This window comes from Podarcis pityusensis (assembly GCF_964106645.2).
Source record: "Podarcis pityusensis genome assembly, chromosome: 10".
NCBI lineage: Eukaryota > Metazoa > Chordata > Lepidosauria > Squamata > Lacertidae > Podarcis > Podarcis pityusensis.
In genome coordinates this window covers 58,312,155-58,335,422 of record NC_138035.1, presented here as the reverse complement: position 1 = coordinate 58,335,422, position 23,268 = coordinate 58,312,155, and the positions used below count along the sequence as shown (strand labels likewise).

At 41.7% G+C, this 23,268-nt stretch overlaps 1 protein-coding gene across 13 annotated transcripts in view; it reads left to right on the top strand.

Annotated features, from left to right (window-relative positions):
• CADPS2 (calcium dependent secretion activator 2) overlaps positions 1-23,268 on the top strand; it is a 370,823-nt gene that overhangs the window by 274,963 nt on the left and 72,592 nt on the right. For 7 of the 13 annotated variants that reach the window (XM_081023460.1, XM_081023470.1, XM_081023469.1 and 4 more), the window contains exons 17-19: positions 2,022-2,042; positions 13,314-13,417; positions 19,864-20,020. In XM_081023460.1, the coding sequence (XP_080879586.1) occupies positions 2,022-2,042; positions 13,314-13,417; positions 19,864-20,020 (282 nt within the window). The remainder of the gene's footprint in view (positions 1-2,021; positions 2,043-13,313; positions 13,418-19,863; positions 20,021-23,268) is intronic. The other 6 variants (XM_081023462.1, XM_081023461.1, XM_081023471.1 and 3 more) reach the window with 1 other exon arrangement.

The following is a 23,268-nucleotide window of genomic DNA, read 5'->3' as shown; positions in this document are numbered from 1 at the left end:
CCCCCTTGAGTTGTGGGGAAGAAAAGCATGAACAGAATTAGTTCTTGACGGAAACAGGAATTCCACATTGACACTCCCAGGAAAAAAAAGGCCATATAACTGGCTCAGATTATTGCGTTTAAGTGATTTGAGTCAACAGTGTAAAGTACAAAAACCTAAACAGAAACAAAAGATAAGTGAGGCCCAACTCTCTCTCTCTCTCTTTAATTAAAGGTTTCTTTCATACAGTAAATAACAAAAATATCACATTATTTCATCCAGAAACATGGGAAGACTTGAGATTGGTAGTGTTAATAAATTCCGACATTCAGCTTCCTGGTGTTTCTGGGTCCTGGAATTATGAGTGAGGGAGAAAAATGTCTGTCTTTCCACTTTCCCCCCAACATTCATAATGTTGCTCCCTGTCCCACTGCCTAGTTTTTTCCCTAAACAGCTCCAAATACTGTATCCTTTCATATGGATATGCACATGGAACTTTCATATGCAGTGCATATGGAACCATGCATTGCAATTCCTTTTCAAAGTGAACATGCCCATAGGGGCTAATTTTTCAGTTCCAAAATTTTACAAACAGAATCCAGTTTTTAAGAAGATTTCTGTACAGGCATTTCTTCTTTTCCTCAAACATTTATTAACTGTAAGCTTAACATGGGATCCCATGTTTTTCTCCTTCACTGGCCAAGAGTTAGCCAACAAGCTGATTTCCATGCTTTAGCCAGTGAAGCGCATGCTTCACAACTAACACAACACGTTCCTTTTGAACCTGCCCCTTTATTGCTCCCAGTAACATTGCTGGGCAATTAATTTGTCTCACATACCATAATTGTATCCTTGATACCTTTTACAATAATAAGTCAGTGTTGTTTTTCCTCTCTTAGATCTCCAGTACATATTGGATATATTTTGACACGTTTTTGCTATTCTCATAAGCATTAAGTACCAGTATTCTTCCAAAATATTTTCAATTTTCTTCTGTCACTGAAAGACTGAATTCTGTCACATGCTTTTATCCCCAAGTCATTCCTTTTAGTTGTATCCAGGAGTATTCTATAGATTTTCAATGTCAAACCTTTTGTTATATCAGCTTTATCATAAGATGTCAGTGGTCTCTTTATGTTCACAAAGTCTCTTTGAGAATATTTTTTTTGTAGTAAGTGACAAATAAGTGAAATATTAATAATAATATACCCTGTAGTTATTTGGAAATAGTTTCTAATTTGTAGATAACGGGAAAGGATAGCTGTAGACAGTGATTTCTTTATCTGCATTGATTATGCAGTTTTCAGTCAGGGCAGGGGTGAAGTTTTGCAGCCCTGCAGAAATGCGTTCCCTGTCCATGGCTATCAGAAATACAACAATTCAACACAAGCAAAACTATGTGAATTTGCTTAGTATGTATAATTCATTCAAGTTGCACAATCCAGTTTTTCTTGGCATACAATTTCAGGATATGTTTTTAATTCAGAGTACCCACAGTCATCAAATACTACCATTTTCTTAGCAAAATAGATACCATACCTGACTGATGGCCTGCCAAAGTTTGCTTGACCCAGTATCAGTTCACTTGGCTGCTGGTGACAATGGAATGTTTAAAAACGTTGATCTTTTCTCTGATTCACATCTGCAGTACATTTAATCCAATCATTATTTTTGGTTGTGAAAAAACATCCAATCATTAATCGCAGGAAATGGTTTTCTTGTTGGTAGCGGAGCATTTTTCACAGAAGTTAACAAAAACACTGTTCAGGCTTTTCCATATGAAGAAATATAATGCCCATTATAGGATAGAAAATAAAGTCACAGACATCATTTATTTTCTTGCTGATCCCATATAAAAATTATATTGTGAACTTGATTATCGGGATGAATTTGTTGTCTTTTTAACAGGATGTTAAAGAGGTTGCATATTTTTGGTTGCTAGAATAAACTGATTTCTTATACATTACAGCTTGACTTACATAAACTAATACTACTATTTTCTGCTTCTCCCTCCTCCCTCTTTTCGTGCCCTTTCACTTAAGCTACAAATGAAAAGGATCCAGGTGACTGCTGTGTTAATTGTGTGCATGTATGCATGTATTAAGTGTTCATTACGGCTTTATTAATTGTACAATGTAACAACAACAAAATCAGTGCATGCTTATTCAGAAGTAAGACCTATGGGACTTACTGCCACCTAAGTATATATGGGGCCTCTGGCTAAGTCACCGGGAGTGTTGTATCAGAATGGAACAAGAGCCCTCTCTATGTGTTGTAGTCAAGGAGAACTTGTGACAAGGTTGTGGATCTCTGCCAAGTAGCCCCTCCACGTCCAGTTCAAATATCGGAAAGGTGGGAACCTTCATACAGACTTCCATGTGATCTACAGTTCCATATCACGTGTAAGCCTTTTCATGCGAAGGCTTCCTCTTCCCCCTAGACATTTGCACTGGGCATGCAAGATCCAATATCACATAGTCTCATAACTGTTAGCATTACGCTTGAAGAAGGCTAGTGTCTATCACAATTTAAGTTATCTCACCGGCAGATGCATTCTAGGGGGAAGTTATTACCACGGACAAAATATTTTAGAAGATTGTATAAATGTTTCAGCTTCACTTATAGAAGATTACATCTCACACATAACAAATTGACCACAGTAACAAATGATAATAATATAATATGCAGCATTTCATTTCCTAAATGAACAATTAAAATGGCACTGCAGTAGCTTTACACCTATATGTTACCTCACAGACCGCCTCTCTTCATATAAAATATCCTGGAATCTGTGTTCACCATCTGTGGCCTTCCTTCGTGTGCCTCTTCCATGTGAGATCCAGAGGGTGGCTACATGAAAAAAGGCTTTTTCTGCAGTGGCCCCCTGCTTGTGGAATGCTCTCCCCAGGGAGGTTGCCTTGCGTTTTCATTATATATCTTTTAGGCGCCAGGTGAAAATGTTCTTCTTCAACCAGGCCTTTGGCTGATTAATATCTTACAGCCTTTTAAATGTGTCTGTGGGAAGGGGAGGAGTATTGTTGTTTTGGTTTAATTATTTACTTGTGATTTATTTTGTATTTTATTCTGTGAGCCACCCTGAGATCTTTTGATGAAGGGTGGTAAATAATAATAATAATAATAATAATAATAATAATAATATCAGTCTACACTGGGAAATTGTGCAGGGCCAAAATCTCCTTGTTTTTCCAGCAGTTCTATGGAAGCTGAAACAACCACCAATTTGATCACCAGCAGTGTTCTTTCTGCAAAGAAATATCTAGGGGTAGCAAATGTGAGGTACAGTGGTACCTTGGTTGTCCAATGCCTTAGTTGCTGAACAAATCGGCTCCCAAACGTCGCAAACCCAGAAATGAGTGTTCCAGTTTGCGAACGTTCTTTGGAAGCCAAACATCCGATGTGGCTTCCGTGGCTTCAGATTGGCTGCAGAAAGCTTCTGCAGCCAATCAGAAGCCGTGCCTTGGTTTTTGAACCCTTCCGGGAGTCGAACAGACTCTCATTACAGATTAAATTCAAGAACCAAGGCACCGCTGTATTCCAGTATTGGGCTTTTCATTTGGGATCTTTTCTTTTGAGGAAAGCTTTTCCCCCCAAAAAAATCCATTCCAGAACCGGTTTCAGTATTGTGACGCCCCATTCTCATCAAGTGTATGTTGAAGCATTTTTTTAAAAAAAATATTTGTAAAGATCGACAAATGGAGCAAGGAGGAGAGCAGGAATGCACTATCTCCAGATGTCAGGAGTGCGTGCAGGAGCCAGACCCTGTGACCAGTAGGGCTTTGCAGGACTGGGGCTTTCCTAAGTTTGTTCTGAAGAGGCAAGGCACGGCCGCACAGGTGAGGCTGATTGGTAACTCACAGCACCTGGTGGCAAGAGCTGGGAAGGGATATAAGGTCAGCATTTCCCTTTGGCTCTTTGCCACAGCAACACGCTTCCTACCTTGCTGCGTTTGGCTCCTTTGCTCCTTGGACTCTTGACTTTGTGACTCCTTCCTTCTTGATCCTTGGACCCTTGACTCCTTGACTCCTGGTTTCCTGACCCTTGGCTTCTTGACTCCTGGCTTCCAGACTCTCGTTCCTGCTCCCACCCCGCCATCTTGCCCCCGTCCCGACATCCTCCGCCTGGACTTCAACCGCCTGTAAACTGGACCGTGACACCAGAGAATTTCAAAGGTGGAGGAATCACCAAGAGACAAGGGTCTTGATAAGGGGAGGAAGTAGCCTTGCAAGCTTCCACCTCTTGCTTTCTCTTTGGTCTGCAGGCTGAAGGTTCCTCATCCCTGATCTCTTGCCTCCACTGACTGTACTGGCAGCATCTCTCTAGGGTACCCGACAGTCTTTCCCAGCTCTGCCTGCAGATGTCTGGGATTAAGCCAGAGACTTTTTGAATGCAAAGTGTGTGCCTCTGCAACTGAGCCACTTGGTTAATATTACGAATAGATTAAAATTTCTCTTGCGTGTCAAGGTCCCCCAAGCCACTCCTAAATAAATCACAATTCACACATAATTTTTGTTTAAGGTTTTTGGCATAATTTTGGCCACAACTTATTAAATTGCATAAATGTGAGTGGTTGCTTAGGCATTGGTTCCAACTAGCTGCCCCCTGCCCCAAGACAGAATTGACTTCTGGATTCCAGTGAAAGCCAGTAAGGAAAAACGATATTGGGGTGAGCATGGAGCTGGGCACCAGACCCTCCCGCCTCTCCGCATGCTCCCAGGGGCTTGCACGGCCCAAGCCCCACTCAGGGGTACGGACGAAAGAATGGAAAGCCCCTGGATTCCTTTAATGGAATTCCCTTTCTGCAGCAGCATTGGAGGGGCAGGCACCGCCAATCCTTACCCCTCCACCAACCAATTTTTTAACCAATGCCTTACCGCAACCTTACAAGTTGTGACGATTTGCTACGCAGTAGGCAAAAAACCAAACTACGCAAAAAACTGCTCAGTAGGTAAAAACCAAATGGCACCAGCCAATCAGCAAAATGGACAAAATTCCTACCATTCCAACCCCATGACAGGCATAGCAAGGTCAACACAATAGCCCTAGATTAGAGAGGGTGGGCGGGTGATCCGATGCATGCAGCAAAAGAGCCCAGTCATTGCTGCGTGACTTGATTTTATAACCTTTGGTCCGTCCCCCTAAATGGCAACACCAAAATTTGCCCAGTAACCCAACCGCCCAATCAATGTGGATGGTCATCCATACTAACCCGCCCAGCAAAAGAGGGGTGGCCTGTCAGACCCCACCGCAACACGTGCTCTCTGTGAAGGAGAACACGCTTTCTCAGAACTGTTATAGCTTTGGAAGCTTCTAAACCCATATGGTAATTTCAGTACTTTCTCCTTTGGAGAACTCTTGCAATCTGGGCAAGGAATGCCAGGTGATTCTTTGTATAAGGAGTCCACACATTGTGGGCCCAACTATTTACAGACTAACTTTTCAGGACGTCTGCTAAGTTCAGAAATGCCGCCCCCCATTTTTCCATGGGTAGACAGTTTGTTTCTACAAGAGAACACCTAAGCATCTGATCTCCCTTGTCTTCAGCTTGAAATGGTGCAGAACTCGGGTTGTTTCAGACTATGTACTGTACCTTGGGTCTTAGTGGAAGCCTGTGGAAGGAAGTGGTTTAAAATTGAGTTGGGATATGGACAACCCTACTTAAGCATGACACTCATTGGTGAACTTGAGGAAGTGCACTGCCTTTTCACCTCACTGCCTCTTCAGATTTGTCATGAAAATTCAGAATTTTGAGAAAAATGTATTCCTTTACGCAACAGCGGCAGCCAGAATATTGATTGCAAAGAATTGGAAGGGGGAGAAAATACCATCATTATTAGAATGGCAAAGCAAGCTCTGTGAGTTTGTGGAAATGGCAAAATTGACGGCAATCATTAGAGGCCATTCAAATCAGAGAATAATTAAAGAGTGGGATAGAGTGAAGGAATACATGAAAAAATATGGTTCCGGAACTGGAATGTTAATAGATAATGTGTAAAACATGCAGGGGTAAGCAAGGAAATAATAAAAGAATCAGTTGAATAATTATTAAACTACAACAACACAACAAGATGGAAGAAGTAAAAAAAATACTGAGATCACAAATGGGTGAAGGGGAGTGGGGGGTATAGGGGAATTTATAAAAATTTCTAATATAATATTTCTAATTGTGTTGAATTTATATACAGTGGTACCTCGGGTTAAGTACTTAATTCGTTCTGGAGGTCCGTTCTTAACTGTTCTTAACCTGAAGCACCACTTTAGCTAATGGGGCCTCCTGCCGCCGCTGCGCAGCCACCAGGCGATTTCTGTTCTCATCCTGAGGTAAAGTTCTTAACCTGAAGCACTATTTCTGGGTTAATGGAGTCTGTAACCTGAAGCGTATGTAACCCGAGGTACCACTGTATAGCAAAGGGAAGTCTATAGCAATTTGGTATATTTTAATCTAGTCAACTATGTAATAGGCTTATGTTACAAAACAAATATGGATTTTGAAATTGATGTTTGTAATTCTTTTTTGGTTTTGGAATAAAGGGGGGAAAGGAGAAAACGGAGAAAAAGAAAATTCAGAATTTTGAAGCACTGGAGAATTATAAAGTAAAATGTATAATTTTCCAAAAATATGCATCAAGGTCCACCGCCCAACTCACTCTGATCTGAGGTTGACTTCTTTGAAGCTCATTTTCCTTCTGCAGACAGTAGCCTAACAGCATTTATAACCAGCCTCAACTGGTGGATTTCTCACCAGACTATGTGTTCCGTCTAGTGTCAGCTCACAGACAGTATTATTTTATTTACTTATTCCAGTGCTTATCTTTCCTCAACACTACATAATGAGATTAAGGGAAGAGCAGGGCAAATGGCAGTAAGTTTAATTTCCACCCTCCAAACAATTTCTATCCACTAAAGCGAGATGCCATCAATGGAAAATAATGCCACTGTTGGACCTTTGGGTAACATATAGGTGTAAAGATACTGCACTGACATTTTAATTGTTCATTTAGAAAATAAAACACTGCGCATTGTATTATTATCATTAAGTGGTCTATTTTGATATTGTGGTCAATTTGTTATGTGCGATACGTCTTCCATACGTGAAGCTGAAACATTTAGACAATCTTCAAAAATATTTTTCCACAGTAGGAACTTCACCCCAGAATGTGTCCCTATTGGTGGGCTACTACATTTTATGTTGCCGCTTTTGTGATGTTGCTTCAGCGTGTTTTCTTAGTAGCGGCTAGAATTTCAGGGAACAGGTTGATTAGAATTTCAGTCCTCTGAACTTTGAAGGGAACCTTTCCTTGTCCATGAGGCTAGAGCAGAACTGGAGCCGCAATGTTCTCTGAAGTTTACACACCTATGAGTGGGCAGTGTGTGTGTGTGTGAGAGAGAGAGGGGGGGAGAGAGAGAGAGAGAGAGAGGGAGAGATACCCACACACGTGTGCGCGCAAATGTGCACATCTAGCATACTGATTGGTGTCTTGCCTCTGTGATACGTACATGCCATGCCAGGCACAATGGATTTCCTCCCTTTTTGTGCGCGTGGACTCTTGGTGCTACTGCCGAATCGGCACAGAGAAGGGTTGCCTTGGTGATGTCCCCGAGGTTAAGGTCACTTTCCATTTTCAAAGACAGCTAAGGTGGTGATGTGATAGCTTTGAGTGGTATTTGTAGGAGTGGTGAAAAGGGAGCTGCTGACAGGGTTGTGCTCCCATTTCTCCTCCTCCCTGGGAGAGGCACGGTTTCTCTAACAAGGTTTTTTTTCTGTTCTTTTCAAAGCATTTTGATCCCGGTGCAAATTAAATTACAAGCTTAAACACTCTTTGCATTTAATCGCAGAGTAAGAGCTAGATCTGCATTTCTCCTACCTGCATGGCACCCTTGTAGTTTCCACCTAGTTCCTGGGGAGTAGAGGGCAGCTCCAGGGGAAGAAAAACTATTCTGTGGGTGCCTGATAATGAGTTGTATGAATAGAGAATCTTAGCATCTCTGTGGATATGATCAAAACTTGGATGGTACAATATGGTTGGCAAAGCAGAAGCTGATGACTGTTACAGAATTCCTTGCAAATTCTGCAAAATCCCAACCATATTAGGCTTTAAAACGTGTTTATAGCTCCCCTGATTGCTAGAGCAACCATAAAACATGGGAGCAAGTTTTACCTCGAAGTTTGTTTATATAATTGCAATAGGACTGTCTGTGGCGGTGATGTCAGTGCCCGGGACTGACTCAGTTACGTGTCACCAGCTCTCGTGGGTCCATACTAAGTACCTCCAAATTCTCCCTGTTTTTCATTCCTCTAGCCTTATCTGTCCAGAGCTGGTTTATAAAACACTCCTGTGAAAATAATAAAGGCTTTCGTCATTTGCCCTTTTTTGGCATTGTAAGCATTCCAGTAAATACTTTGAATCGACTCAGAAGTTTGACACTCTCCTTTCTTCCTTGAGCCCCTTTTCCAAAAGAAATCCAGGTAAATATTGTAGATGAATTAGTCCCCGATCCTTAACACATGTGCACATAGTTGGAAAACAAAATGAAAATTCTACCCAAATCTCCTCATTTTGAGACCAGACGAATGCAGGCAAATGAGTACATTTAATTTGTGCATATCTGGGTTTACTGACTAAGCGATCTGGCTTTTTAATGCAGAATTCAAATGCATAAATACAAAAGTAGACACGACATTATAATTTGGTTAGCTTTCGCCCCTCGCTGCCCCAGAGTTAATTTTTGCACGTTTTCCATACACATTCTCTTTTTCATCCTTCATCCTTGGTTTGTTTGCTCATGTTAACAATAATGAATGTTTATAGTTGCATATCTACACTGGGAAAAAAGTGATAAGATTGTGCCATTCAATAGGACTGGGATAGATCTGGGATCATGACATTACCAGATTTTAGCTTCTGTTTGCTGATGAAATTAGCCAGATTTCTAACTGTGAACGAGTGCAGCGGTGCAAATTTGCTGGGGGAGGGGGATGGAGAAAAGAAAAGAAAGAAAAAGGCTGACAAAGTGAAGGACGAAGGGCAGGCTATGGCCAGGAAAAAGGACAATGAGAGACTTCTGTCCAGACAAATGGCTCAAAAGCTTGCACCTCTTTAATGAGGTCTTTTACAGACAAGTTTTCTATAAAGAATGGCTGCATGTAAATGCCCTCCAAGCTCACAAGGACTTGTCTGAAGGAAAACAAGAGCACTAGAGGCACTATTGAACTGAAGGCAGAGTAGAGCCATTTGTGTATGTGGTGAGAGGCCTTCTGCGGTAATTTAAAGCTCTTAGTGCATGTTCATTTCACTGAAAGAACAAAGGGCAGAATCGGTGAGTTGGCCGGTGGCATATATCTTTGTATTGGATGCTGGTTTTCGTTCAACGGCACAATAATCAAATACACGAGCAAAAGGCTTGTCTGTGCTAATGTGCAAATCCTGCAACCTTGCTGTGTTCATACAAGCAAGAATTTGCTGAGTCTGTGATGCTTCATCACTACCAATTCAACAATATGAACTCGGCCATTTCATCGCGTTGACCTCTGATTCACACACCCAGACCGCCCCCCACCTCTCTCTGGAGGGCCAGAGCTCCTTCATATCTGGTTTAGAGTGTTATCCAAAGGCCCACAACTCACAGACTTAACATACAGAATAAGAGAACAAGAAAAACATACGTTTAAAGAAGATTAGAAAACATTTATTGAATATATGGGAAATAATTGTGTACAGCTGAAAACGCTGGCAGCATTAAGATCAATTCAACAGTGTAAATAAGTTTTGATGGATGTAATAATGGAATACTGAATGGTATGGTTTTTGTAAAATATGCAGGGGTTTATGAAATGAAAAATGAGCCATGGAAAGAGAAGAAGGGAAGTCATTTACCAGATTTTTCGCTCTATAACACGCACCAGACCATAACACGCACGTACTTTTTAGAGGAGGAAAACAAGACAAAAAATATTCTAAACAAAATAGTGGATATATGATTTTTGTGGTTCATGCTGTGGCCACAGACATGTGATCTGACAATGAGTTTGGAGTAGCCCAATGCAAAAATCCTGAGGATCCATGTGGATCCATGCTTTGTAACCATGGAGGAGGGAAGGAAGGGGAACCATGGATCCTCTGCTCACGACTGCAGCAGATCCCCCCCGCCACCCGCAGGCATTCGCTCCATAACACGCACAGACATTTCCCCTTACTTTCTAGGAGGAAAAAAGTGAGTGTTATGGTGCAAAAAATACGGTATATCTTAAGGATGTAAAATGAGTATCTTAAACTGTAAAACGAAAAATGGAATAAAAATGATATGCAGTAGTCCCTCGGTTTTCAAGTGTGTCGGAAGCCCAACATTTTGGTTTTCGAACACCAAAAACCCGAAAGTACCGTATTTTTCGCTCTATAGGACGCACTTTTTCACCTTCAAAAATGAAGGGGAAATGTGTGTGTGTCCTATGGAGCGAAGACGCCATAGCCCTGCGACCCTCTCCCGGCTGGAGAGGTGACACGCGGCTATGGCAGGAACCTCTACAGCCCCGTGTCACCTTTCCAGCCGGGAGAGCGCGCGCGGGGCTAAAGCAGCCCCCCCCCCGAAACCCTCTCCCGGCTGGAGAGGTGACGCGCGGCTATGGCAGGAGCCTCTCTGCTGCGCCTTTCCGCTGCTCCCTGACCTGCTGTTTGGGGCTGGTGGTGGGCTTCCCCCCGCCAGCCCCAAAAAGCAGGTCGAAAGGAACCTGAAGCCTGGAGAGCGAGAGGGGTCAGTGCACACCGACCCCTCTCGCTCTCCAGGCTTCCAAGGTAGCCGCCTGAACGCACCTTAAACGGCACCTTGTTTTAGAGCGGGAAAACAAGAGGGGGAAAGTTCTCCCCCTCTCTGTGCAGCGCCTCCTGCCGCTTCACTGAAGGGGCGCTGGGCAGAGAGGGGGAGAATTTTTTTTTCTTGTTCTCCCCCCTCTAAAACAAAGTGCGTCCTATTGTCCGGTGCGTCCTATGGTGCGAAAAATACGGTAATTGCTTCAGTTTTGAATGCGCCTCAGAAGTCTAACGGCTTCTGCTGGGTGTTTTTCAATTTTTCTAATATGAACTTGCAGCCAGCCCTTTGTGCCTTGGTTTTCAAACGTTTCAGAAGTCGAACTGTCTTTCGGAACAGATTACGTTCGAGAACCGAGGTACCACTGTATGCAATAGAGTGTCATCCAAAGTCTGCGAACAGTGCAGTTATAGCGTGAGATGCAAATGGAACTCATAACCCACCTACTTTCAGCAGCCAGAAACACCATAACCAGACACTGGAGAGACCTGTCAGGAGTAAGGATGGACCAATGGTACCAAATAGTATGGGAAACAGCCTTAGTAGAAAAATTAACCAATAAACTGAAACTGACATGGGGACAAACAAGAAGATGCCTCCACCCCGGTGTGGCTACCCTTTATCACATACACAGCCCAACAAGACAATGACAAAAATCCACCAACAGCATACGAATCAATAGGGCTAACCTGATTCAAAAACACCCACCCACCCCACTCACACACAAAAACAAAGATCACCACAGCCAATCACAAACAAACAACCACACCCTAGGCCAACCCCAACCTCTCTCACTACCAAAGGGACACAAGTGAATAGCAGAGAACCTGCACAAGCAACACTGACACAAAACCCCACATATATAAAGTATAATAGAAATATCACCACCTGACACCACCCCCACTCATCTTTTCCCCCCTCCACCTCTTTCCCCCTTTTCATCCTAATGTCTCAACAAATGAAACTGATCTGTAGAAACTGTTACAATGGTACCTCAGATTAAGTACTTAATTCGTTCCAGAGGTCCGTTCTTAAGCTGAAACTGTTCTTAACCTGAAGCACCACTTTAGCTAATGGGGCCTCCCGCTGCTGCTGCACCGCCGGAGAACGATTTCTGTTCTCATCCTGAAGCAAAGTTCTTAACCCGAGGTTCTATTTCTGGGTTAGCGGAGTCTGTAACCTGAAGCGTATGTAACCTGAAGTGTATGTAACCCGAGGTACCACTGTACTTGGAAAGAGAGAGAGAGAAAGAGACATTGCACATACTTTTGTAAACCAAGAAAATATTTATTAAAAAATACATTATACATAATAAATAAATAAATAAATTATGTTAGGATATTTCCGTTCCACCTTAAAAGGGAGCAGGCTTTGTGAGTCACAGAGTCTGTGTATTTCGTGTTCACAGGAAGTTTATGTTTTCTATTGCTTTCGTTTCTCTCTCTGTGTCAGAGACACTGAAGCAGGCAGTCATGTTTTTCTTTGTTCTGACCAACGCTGAATAAACTTGTAAATAATACTCTCCTGCGTGCATCTTTCGCTGTGAATTATCTGCTGATAGAGCGTGCATCAGCTCTGGAATGTGGCAAGCTATTTCTGGAGCTCGTGTCGCTAATTGCTGATACTGCGTGTCTACGGGAGATCGATGGACGTCCGGAGACGACTTGTGGGGCCATGATGGACTTTGTCTCCCTGGCAGTATCCCAACAAATTCTTCCTGTAGAGCACAATTTTTCACTCACTGTGAACCCCAATGTAGGCAGCTCAATTTGAACATAACACTAGGCTTCCCTTCTACATCTCCAGTGTCGTCGTGAAGAGGTAATTTGTGGCTTCCATCTTAGATTAGGTGCAGTTTAGCATGTCATCTGAGCACTAAACTGAGGTTAATCGTAACTGTGGTTAGTGAAAACTTACCCGTCTCACAAACTGTGGTTTGAAGGTGGTTTGTTTCTATCGGCGGTAGGTAGTATTCGCCACGGTTTGTCCAGGTTTGAGCGACATGGCCGGCTGTGGTTGATCAAAAACAGATACAGATGCTTCCAAACTCCTTCGGATGACCACATCGGAAGGAGAAGCAAGGAACGCACAAGCCTAGAGGAAAGCTAGTTTCATTCCCAAACCAGCCCATTGTGTGATAGAGGAGAAAAACAAGCAACTAGCCTCTGCTTTTGTTCTATAGCTCACAATGGAGAGGATTCAGACTTGGGTGTGGCAAAAGTTGAGCATCTGATGTCCCAGTTCAGATGTACCTGTTACTTCTGAAGTATTAAATTAGAAAGGGCTCACAGAGTGGTGTTTTTTTGGGGTGGGTTAAATATTTTTTGCATGCATGCAATCTGGTCATAACAACATTGCCATAATCTATATTGAAAGTATGGCTGATGTGCTTGAAAGTGTCAGCCTTTTAAGTCATCAAATTCTGTGTTGTCTCACTTCTCTGGAGCGTTTCCTGTTGCCACATTTTCCTAGCTGTGATCATCCTATCATTTGTGTGTTCCTTTTCACTGCAGAGACACTGAACCAAGCGTCTCCTTCTGTAAAGCTGGAAGAGGTTATTCATTTAGCAGAGCTCTGCATTGAAGTCCTACAGCAGAACGAAGAGCACCATTCAGAGGTGAGGATAACGGCATTAGCTGTACAATAATGCTCAATAGCCACCGTCTATGGCCTCGGTGTGAAGCAATTCTGTCAAAAAACATTACAGCGAAAGCCTGTGACATATGTTAAAGGCAATTCACATTTGCAGAGCTGTAATAGTTTTGAAGGTTATGAAAAGTGAAGTGAAATAAAACCCGACTTGGGTTTTCTCTTGAATAAGCTTCAGGTTTCAGCATTAAAAATAAATAAATATAAACAGCAGATAAAGCAGAAGGGAAAGGGAGAGATGCTTCTAGTTGTCAGTCCCGAAATCTCACAGAGTGCATAGTGCGAATGATCCAATTTCCCATCTCTTGACTAAAATAAATAGCAGAAGAGAAAGAGGGGAGGCCCTTATGAATGACACTAGATTTAAAAGTTAGAAGGGAGAAGCACGTTTAGTATTGCTGTAAGCTAACCAGCGACACAGTCCCATTTAATCTGTCTTTTTCTTTAAAAAAAAGTGGGTTCAGTCCATGAGGAATCTCTGTTAAATGAATGAACATGCATTCTGCTCACAGGCAAGTCCTATTTGTTTTGGGGAAGCAAATGTTGGAGACATCACTAAATAACTTCCACTGAAGCCACACAGTACCAGTGATATTTCAAGAATTAAGAGTTCCCTTTATTTTACAAAATGAACAAATATATTTCATACACTTGCATTAATATTGTTGTTATTAAGCGTGTTAAAAGTTTGATCAACTAGCTTACAAAGATGCCTGGAAGGAAGTTCATATTTTTTGAAATAAAAACCTTTTGTAAAAAAAATTCTGGGAAATCATACAAAGTGGTAAACTAAGATATGGTGTCTATAAATATGATCATTCAAAACATCTGCTTTTATCTCACACTGTCGATTCTAGATTTAAGCTTACATCTGTCATGTGTGAACTTGTTATGGATATTTTATTTTATACTGAAGAAACAGCTGTTTCAATAATTTGAAAAGCACTCCCAAGAGGCATTATTCTTCACTAGTATTACCACTGCGTTACTCTGTAAATAATTACTTAATAAAATGTATATGTGGGTTTTGTCTTCTGACAATATGCATTAAAGTAAAACTTTTTTAAAAGTGTCATAGGAAATGTCAGAACTTACATCCTTATTTTTTTTTTGTTCTTAAATTGCAATTTTAGTACATAGTTCTGGAAATAATTTTACATGCAGGCATACATTTTATAATCCTGATGAATATTGTCTTTTTGAAAAATATTCATTATATCTCTCTCCAAATATTAATAACTGAAAATAACTTGATACTATTAAAGACAGTACAGATCTCGTACCATTGTAGAAAAAGAGAACCTGTAATCTGCTGGCTTCAAACCCATGTTTAACCATTTTAACTTTTTTTCCCCCACAACACTACCAAAATTTTGGATTCCCTCAGGGAAAAGAGGTATGTAGCTCATCCCAACCAAGGCAGGACATTTTTTTTCATGGTTCCATGCATGGAATTGTTAACCACTTTCAAACATGTTGCATCAACTCTGTTCATTGATGGTTTCCTTTCCCCATATTTATCTTCCTTCTAAAATCCATCATATTGGTATCTTCTCTTTCCTCCGTGTGGTTCTGCCTTTAAGTTTCACCTCTCTCATGGAGCCATCAAACAGCCTTGAGAAGAACTGGAGAACCTTTGACCCTCCAGATGTTGCTGGACTGTAACTCCCATCGTCTTTGATCATTGGCCGGTTGGCTCGACCTGATGGATATTGGAGTCCAGCAACATCTAGAGGACCAAATCTTCCCCCAGACCTGTCCTTTAAAAGACACATCAATAAAATCAAACTAATGAATCCATCACTGGGTTGTGAACACAAAGACAGTAAAATGTGCATGGTATGTTTGGAGCTTTTCAGGGCCTAGACTCAAGTAGGTTGGTATCCTGTAGCCTGTATCCTATAAGGTAAAAGGACCCCTGACCGTCAGGTCCAGTCGCGGACAACTCTAGGGTTGTGGCACTCATCTCGCTTTACTGGCCAAGGGAGCCGGCGTACAGCTTCTGGGTCATGTGCCCAGCATGACTAAGTCGCTTCTGGCGAACCAGAGCAGCACACGGAAACGCCTTTTACCTTCCCGCCGGAGTGGTACCTATTTATCTACTTGCACTTTGATGTGCTTTCGAACTGTTAGGTTGGCAGGAGCAGGGACCGAGCAACGGGAGCTCATCCATCGCGGGGATTCGAACCGCCGACCTTCTGATAGGCAAGCCCTAGGCTCTGTGGTTTAGATCACAGCGCCACCCGCGTTCCTTATGTATATGTATCCCATATAGAGCACTAAAACTTACCTAGAGCCAGGAGATCCATGAAGGCTTCCAACTTGGCTACAATTGTCCACCAAGCAGGATAAGGGAATCTGAAAAGAAGCTCATCTAGCAGGAGGCAACCCATATCACTGAAGGTCCCCCAGGGAGAAGCTGCAGAGAAGGGATAGATGCCGTGTGTCACTTCAGTCTTGAGCAGAGAGTCAGCAAATTGGAGCCACTGCTGAGTATTGTTCTGTCGACTGTGTAGCAAGTGCTGCCATATAGTATAATACACATTTTAAACAATAGTCTGGAAAAAAAGAAATCAGCCTTTAATCTCATACAATGACATTTCTCTCTTTCTTCCTCTCAGAGTGCATGTGATAAATCACTAATTGCATTCATTTTGGTGTCTTGTTATATGGAACAACGTTGTGTCTATGATATTTGTCTGCCTAGTTTAACCACTTTATTCATAGGCATCAGTGGGTCAAGAGAATTTTTCCAATACAATTGAATTCCCTCCCCCCCCCCACACACACTATATTGTTTCTCTGCAAGGATATATAGAGATGGGAAAGAAATTGACTGGTTTCCTGGGCTGCATTGTGTGTTGTTTTTAGTACATGCTCAAAATGAGATATTTAGTAATGAAAGCAAAGCAAGATTGGGGAGAAGATTATATAAAGGGAAATCTTTTAATGCCTTTTTCTCCCAATCTCAGCTTTTGAGCTAATTAATTAGATGGTTATTTATATAGTTTGATGTTCTTCCTCTTAATTGATTTCATTTTTGCAGTATTTTTATCTGAGATTTCTAGTTAGAGGAAGGAAGAATCTGACCTCTGGTTTTTGGTTTTCGCATAGGCACCGGTTATACTTTTTGATGCAACCAATTACCATTTTCTTCTGTAACAGGTAGAGAATGGTCCGGTCATTGTAAGAGCTAACCGATCTTGTAAAATACTTTTTCAGCTGTCAACAATATTCCCTTTCTAGCTGCAGCCATTAAACCCATGCCAAAAATTACCAAAGTCATTAAAGAGTCAATGATATGAGTGACACCTATGTGGACATTTTTAGTATCTCAGTGCTTCATTACTCTTAAGAGTCCTGATTTATTTATTAGCAGATACGTCTAAGTACCTGTGGCTATCATTCATATCTACTGCAGTCATGATGATATATTACTTTGAATAACTACCATTAAGGAATTCCTTATCAGTCATCTACAGTGTTGTTGTTTTTTTAAAAAAAATATGCTACAATGTTGTATATCGATATTTTGTAATTATCCAGGGGAGCCTATATCTCCGTATCTGATACCAGTGAAGTATGCAAATGGTACATAGGAACATAAGAACCTGCCATATACCAAGTCGGACCATTAATCAATCACAATAGCTCAGTCTGTAGAGCAGGAGACTCTTACTCTCTCTTTTATATATATAATAATTTTTATTGAGTTTACATTATTTTTACCATAATTACAATCCGTTAGAATCACAACGTCACCTATAGCCTTGCTCAAACTGAGCCTCGACTTCACCCCCTCCCACTGCTTGGCTTTCATAAATATTCACTTACAACTTAGCATTTCTATATCAACCTACAGTGGTACCTCGGGTTACATACGCTTCAGGTTACAGACTCCGCTAACCCAGAAATAGTACCTCGGGTTAAGAACTGTGCTTCAGGATGAGAACAAAAATCGTGCAGAGGCAGCAGGAGGCAGGAGCTAAAGTAGTGCTTCAGGTTAAGAACAGTTTCAGGTTAAGAACAGACCTCCAGAACAAATTAAGTACGTAACCAAAGGTACCACTGTATTTACCTTCTTTCATGCTTATAAAATTTACCTTAATAATTGTAAAGAGGTTCCAAAAATTAACATTACAAAATATATTAACTCAAACCTGCAAACGTTTTCAAATGTTTACAGTGTTCTCTCATCTATTATACATATTTACTCCAGTCCTTTTCAAACAGCTCGTCATGTTGGTTTCGTATCTTCCCCGTCAGCTTCGCCAGTTCTGCATATTCCATCATTTTAGTCCGCCATTCTTCCAATGTTGGAAGTTCCTGCTGCTTCCATTTCTGGGCTAAAAGTATCCTCGCGGCTGTGGTAGCATACATAAATAAATTTTTATTTTTTTGGGGGGGGGTTTCTTCTCCAATTATACCCAACAAAAACGCCACTGGTTTTTTAATAAAGGTGTTTTTAAAAACCTTTTTCAGTTCATTGTATGTCATATCCCAGTAGGCTTTAACCTTAGTACAGGTCCACCACATATGGAAGAAATTCCCCTCCTTTTCCTTACATTTCCAACATTCCTTGTTTAGATTAGGAGACTCTTACTATCAGGGTCATGGATTCAAGCCCCACGCTGAGCAAAAGATTCCTGCATTTCAGGTGGTTGGACTACATTGACCCTTGTGGTCCCTTCCAACACTACAGTTCTATGATTCTGTAATCTAGCTCAGTATTGTGTCCACTGATGGGCAATGACTCTCTAGCTCAGGCATAGGCAAACATGGCCCTCCAGATGTTTTGGGACTACAACTCCCATCATCCCTAGCTAGCAGGACCAGTGGTCAGGGATGATGGGGATTGTAGTCTCAAAACATCTGGAGGGCCGAGTTTGAGGAAGCCTGCTCTAGAATCTGGCAGCAGAGTTTTCCAGCCCTAGCTGAACATGTCAAGAATTGAACCAGAGAGGAGGTCTTCTGCATTCAGAAGTTCATGGAGCTAGTGTGCGTCTATAACTCACTTTCAGAGTCAACCTACACATTAAAACAGTCTCGTAAAAGCCACTTTAAGAACAAACATACATTCGTTATGTGGCGGCTAGAGACAGGCCATTCTGTCCATTTCAGTTTCTCTGTTTTTCCATTTTCCAATATAAGTTTGGGTCTCTGCATTTCTCCATCAGTTTGACTTTAAAAAAAAAAGTCCTTGTGAAAATTCATCAACATTTTAGTTTGAGGTTCTCCCAAGATGTACACTTTATTTGCTCAATATACACATTTTTGCAAGCAATTTTCCGTAATAGAATGCATTTCCCACCAGAATATGCTTTTAAGGCGGCCTTTATCGTCTGTAGTTTTTATTGTATCAAAGATAATTTTAAGATTAAAAAAAATCTGCTTTTTTATTAAATCTCCAAAAATATTCCAAAACATTTATCGTCATATACAATTATTTTCAGTATAAATTTCTTCTTGACTCCCCCTCTTCCTTTCCTGATGTTTGTTTTGTACTTCTCTTTGTTAGCTAGTTTACAATACATGTGTTTTTATTATCCAAACTTCACTGTCATTAGTTCTTTCAGTAATCCACTACTTATATTTCAAATCCTGCCAACAACATCATGTATGTGCAATACTTTGGTACAGGCATAGGCAAACTCGGCCCTCCAGATGTTTTGGGACTACAACTCCCATCATCCCTGACCACTGATCCTGTTAGCTAGGGATGATGGGAGTTGTAGTCCCAAAACATCTGGACATTTGCCTATGCCTCCTTTGATAGATAATCCCATCAATGCTCTCCATTTCTCCTTTATCATTATGTCCTCTTAGTTGGGCAGTTAATTTCACCATTTCAGCATAGTCCATCAGTTTCATAAGCCGTTACTCATAATGCTTTTAACCAATGAAACATTTCTGCCCTCAATGAAATATACCGTATTTTTCAGTGTATTAGACGCCCCCTTGTATATGACGCTCCCTATTTTGGGGGACTAAATTTAAAGAAAATGCCATGCTGCTGCGGGACACGATCCCTAGAGCGTGCGCCTCCTGTGCGGCATGGGGGGGAGTTGCGTGCCCACCAACCAGATGGCTGGCGGCCCACAGCTCCCCCCCCATGCCACTATCTGTGTATATGATGACCCCAGTTTTTTTACATGATTTTTGAGTCAAAAAACCGCATCAAATAGAAGGAAAAATATGGTATGCTCTCTTCCTTCTTCACATAAGTAATATACAATGCAGAATGTGACTTTGCTTAATGACGGGGTTTCTTTCCTAAGCAGAGTGTACACAACTTGCCATTGCTTCATGAAAATGCACGTTTGTGAGTTTCATCGTATTTTGTGTCCGTGTTTGGAAATTTGATTTGTCTTCCTACTCTCTCTTAATTAAAATTGTGTCTTAATTGTGACGCAGGCATTTGCTTGGTGGCCAGATTTGCTGGCTGAACATGGGGAGAAATTTTGGTCTCTTTTTACGGTTGACATGGATTCCGCACTGGAAGCACAGCCACAGGACTCCTGGGATACTTTTCCTCTTTTCCAGTTGCTTAACAACTTCCTACAAAATGACCGTAAGCTTTTTTAAAACTGTTTAGTTCTATCATAACATCAATTGCAGCTATGAATTATTTTGCCTTTCAAGTGTTCAGAGCTGGCCTAGATCGTGTAAATCTTTGTAAACATATGTATTTCATTTAACCCTAGCCTTTTCACATTTGTGAAAGTTGTGACCCTGTGTGCTGGTACATGGGAGTAAGCCCTGGTGGACTCAGTGGACTTCCTTTAGAGTAAACATGCATAGGTGTGGGCTGCAAGACAGCTCTCAGCCAATTATGTATATACTAAAATAGAAATCAGGACACAGCCATTATATTAAATTAGCAAAAGCTAATAAGATATCTGTGCAGAGTGGCTCTAACACTTTTCTTACCGAACGGAGTATCATAATTCCTGGGACATCCCCTGTTAGAGAATCATGCTCTGGTTCCACTATGTGCTGCAGAACAGATGCATGTGAGCGGCAGAAAGGCTAAAAATCTCTTCTTGCCCTAGAAATTCAGAACTGAATACAGTGGTACCCTCTGCTTTCGAATGTCTCTGTTGACTCACGTTTCGAAACTCGAAAGCCACAAACCTGGACGTAAATGCTTCGGTTTTCGAACACTTTTCGGAAGTTGAACATGCCGTGTGGCTTCCGTTTTGAGCTTTCCTATTGTATTGAGTTTTCTATGTTGAGTTTTCAGTTTTCGGACGTTTCGGAACTCGAACGGTCTTCCGGAACGGATTACGTTCGGAAACCGAGGTACCACTGTGTTCCACGGGAGAAATTTTAGCAGGCAGATCTCCTTGGCATAAAAATGAAGCCTATGCATGCATATTTCCACGTTGCACTTCACAACGATTCATTTCAAAATCTATACTTATACAGGCGGCCCCCCCTTACCCGGAAGGGGTTACGTTTCTGGCCCCCGCATGCACAAGTGAAATCGCATGAAGTGGGGAGCACCCTCTAAACACCTTTTAAATGCTCTCTCTGCCACACGCCCCTAATCGAGACCAAAAATAGTTCACTCAAAAACATCCACAACTAGAATTGAAGCTCTGAGGCCGGCAGGAGGCTGAAGGATGTGCAGGAGAGCAGCAGCAGCAGCAGCAGCAGCTGTACAACCCCTGCACATCAGCTGTTAGGCGGGGAGGCTGACTATTATAAACAAGCCCCCTGCACCGCCAATCTCTTCTGGGCTTCCTCTGCCCTCACTGACGTCCACAAGGACTTTCCAGCTTACTCCTGCCATTTCAAGCTTCGAATTGAATTATTTATTTATTTTTCCTTATCAAATTATCCTCTAATGGTGTTGACTTATTTGCTGGTTATCTGAAGGATATAGCGATAGAGACTGATTTTCAAAGCTGACTTAGAATTTACAAAAATGTAGGTTTGTGGGTTGTTGTTTTTTGCATTTTAAGAACATAGTTCAAGATGGAATGCAACCATTTCGGGTTCCTCTCCTTTATTGTGAATGGTTGTATTTAATGATTTTATAATGAATAAGTGATAAAATAATTCCGCATGATTTTTCATAGACCATTGACCAACCAGTACTGATCATCTCACAGACTCTCCAGAAATGGATAACTGGAAGACTTGGATTTACATTCTTTTTCCCCCATCAGTCAATTAAATATGTAATTACTTCAAATAATTATGGGGGGGAAGCTTTCAAGGGAGGAAGACAATTCATTTAAACGACAGAAAATGTGTTTTCATTATGAAGTAATTATGAACAACGTTATGAAGCGCTACTGAGGGAACTCAAAGCACTGGCATTTTAAAAGACCTAATAGCCCTGATATGTTGGGGAGGGGTGAGTTAATAGCAAGAAAAAGCAGATTTGGGAAGCATTTTTTAACAGTTGTGTGTCATTTTCCACCCTTGTTCTAACTGAGAGATAGAGAACATGATCCTTTCTGGCAAAGCGTGTTCTCCCTAACAGAGAGCACGTGTTGCGGTTGGGGGATACAAGCCACCCTGCTGTTGCTGGGCAGTTTTGGGATGAACCCAAGCCATAAGTGGTTAAATTGAGTTGCTGAGGAGTTTTGATTGTTGCCAATTTGGAGGAGGGGTCAGAGTCTTTAAATACAGGACGCCCGAGGCTGGGCGTCCTCTTGGCCATTTTGCACCGGATCACCCGCCCACCCTCCCTTTAATAGGGGGGGTTTCTTGATCACTTGACCTTGCTATGCCTGTCATGGGGTCGTCTGCCTTGGAGCAGGGGCCTGGTAGGAATTTTGCCATCTGGCTGATTGGCTGGTGCCATTTGGTTTTTGCCTACTGCGTAGCAAATCGTCACAACTTGTAAGGTTGGCGGTTAGGCATTGGTTAAAATTGGTTGTTGGAGGGGTAAGTGCCTACCCCTCCAATGGTGGTGCAGAAAGGGAATTCCGATAAAGGAATCCAGGGGCTTGCCATTCTTTTCGTCCTTGTCCCTGGCATCGGACTTGGGCCGTGCAAGCCCCACAGGAACATGAGGGTGAGAAGTGAGGGACTGATGCCCAGCTTCATTTCGTCACCCAATACTTGTTTCCCACACTGGCTTCCGTTGGAATCCGGAAGGCCAGCTCTGTCCCTGGGGGGCAAGGACAGATAGTCATAACCAATGCCTAAGCAACCACTCACATTTTTTGTATTTTAATAAGGTTGTGGCCAAAATTATGCCAAAAACCTTAAACAAAAAATGATGTGTGATGTGTGAATTTTTTTGGGTTGGCATTGTGGGACTCAACACGCAAGAAGAACCATTTGGGAATCCCATTTATGCCACCTGAAAGCTTTTGTGAGTTGTAAATAAGATACCTAAGGGGGCGGGGGGAATTGTAGAAAATAAAACATTTTTTCCATCAGCAAACCCGCTAGTTCCTAGTAACCCTTCTGTCTCTAGAAATGGAAGCAGATTACAAATAATTATTCTACAAGGAATTGATTCCTAGATAAAATACACTATTCTATGTAGTTTGTCTGTAATACGCAGACTTTTCACAGAGTTAACCTATTAAGACCATCGGACAGAATACCCTATGCTTGTGGGACTGGTGTCACAAAGAGTCTTCATGTAACGACTAATAAATATTTGTGGCTGAACTGCTAGGTATAAATCTATTGCTGAAGACGTCCAACTCTTTAAAAAGAGCCCCACATAAATTTTAAAAAATGGACCCCCCCCCAAAAAAAAAAAACTTCGAGTGTGTTCTCGTGAGGATAAAAAGGCTAGTGTTAGTAATTAACAAGGAGAGTGAAGTGGAGTCAAATTAGCCATAATAG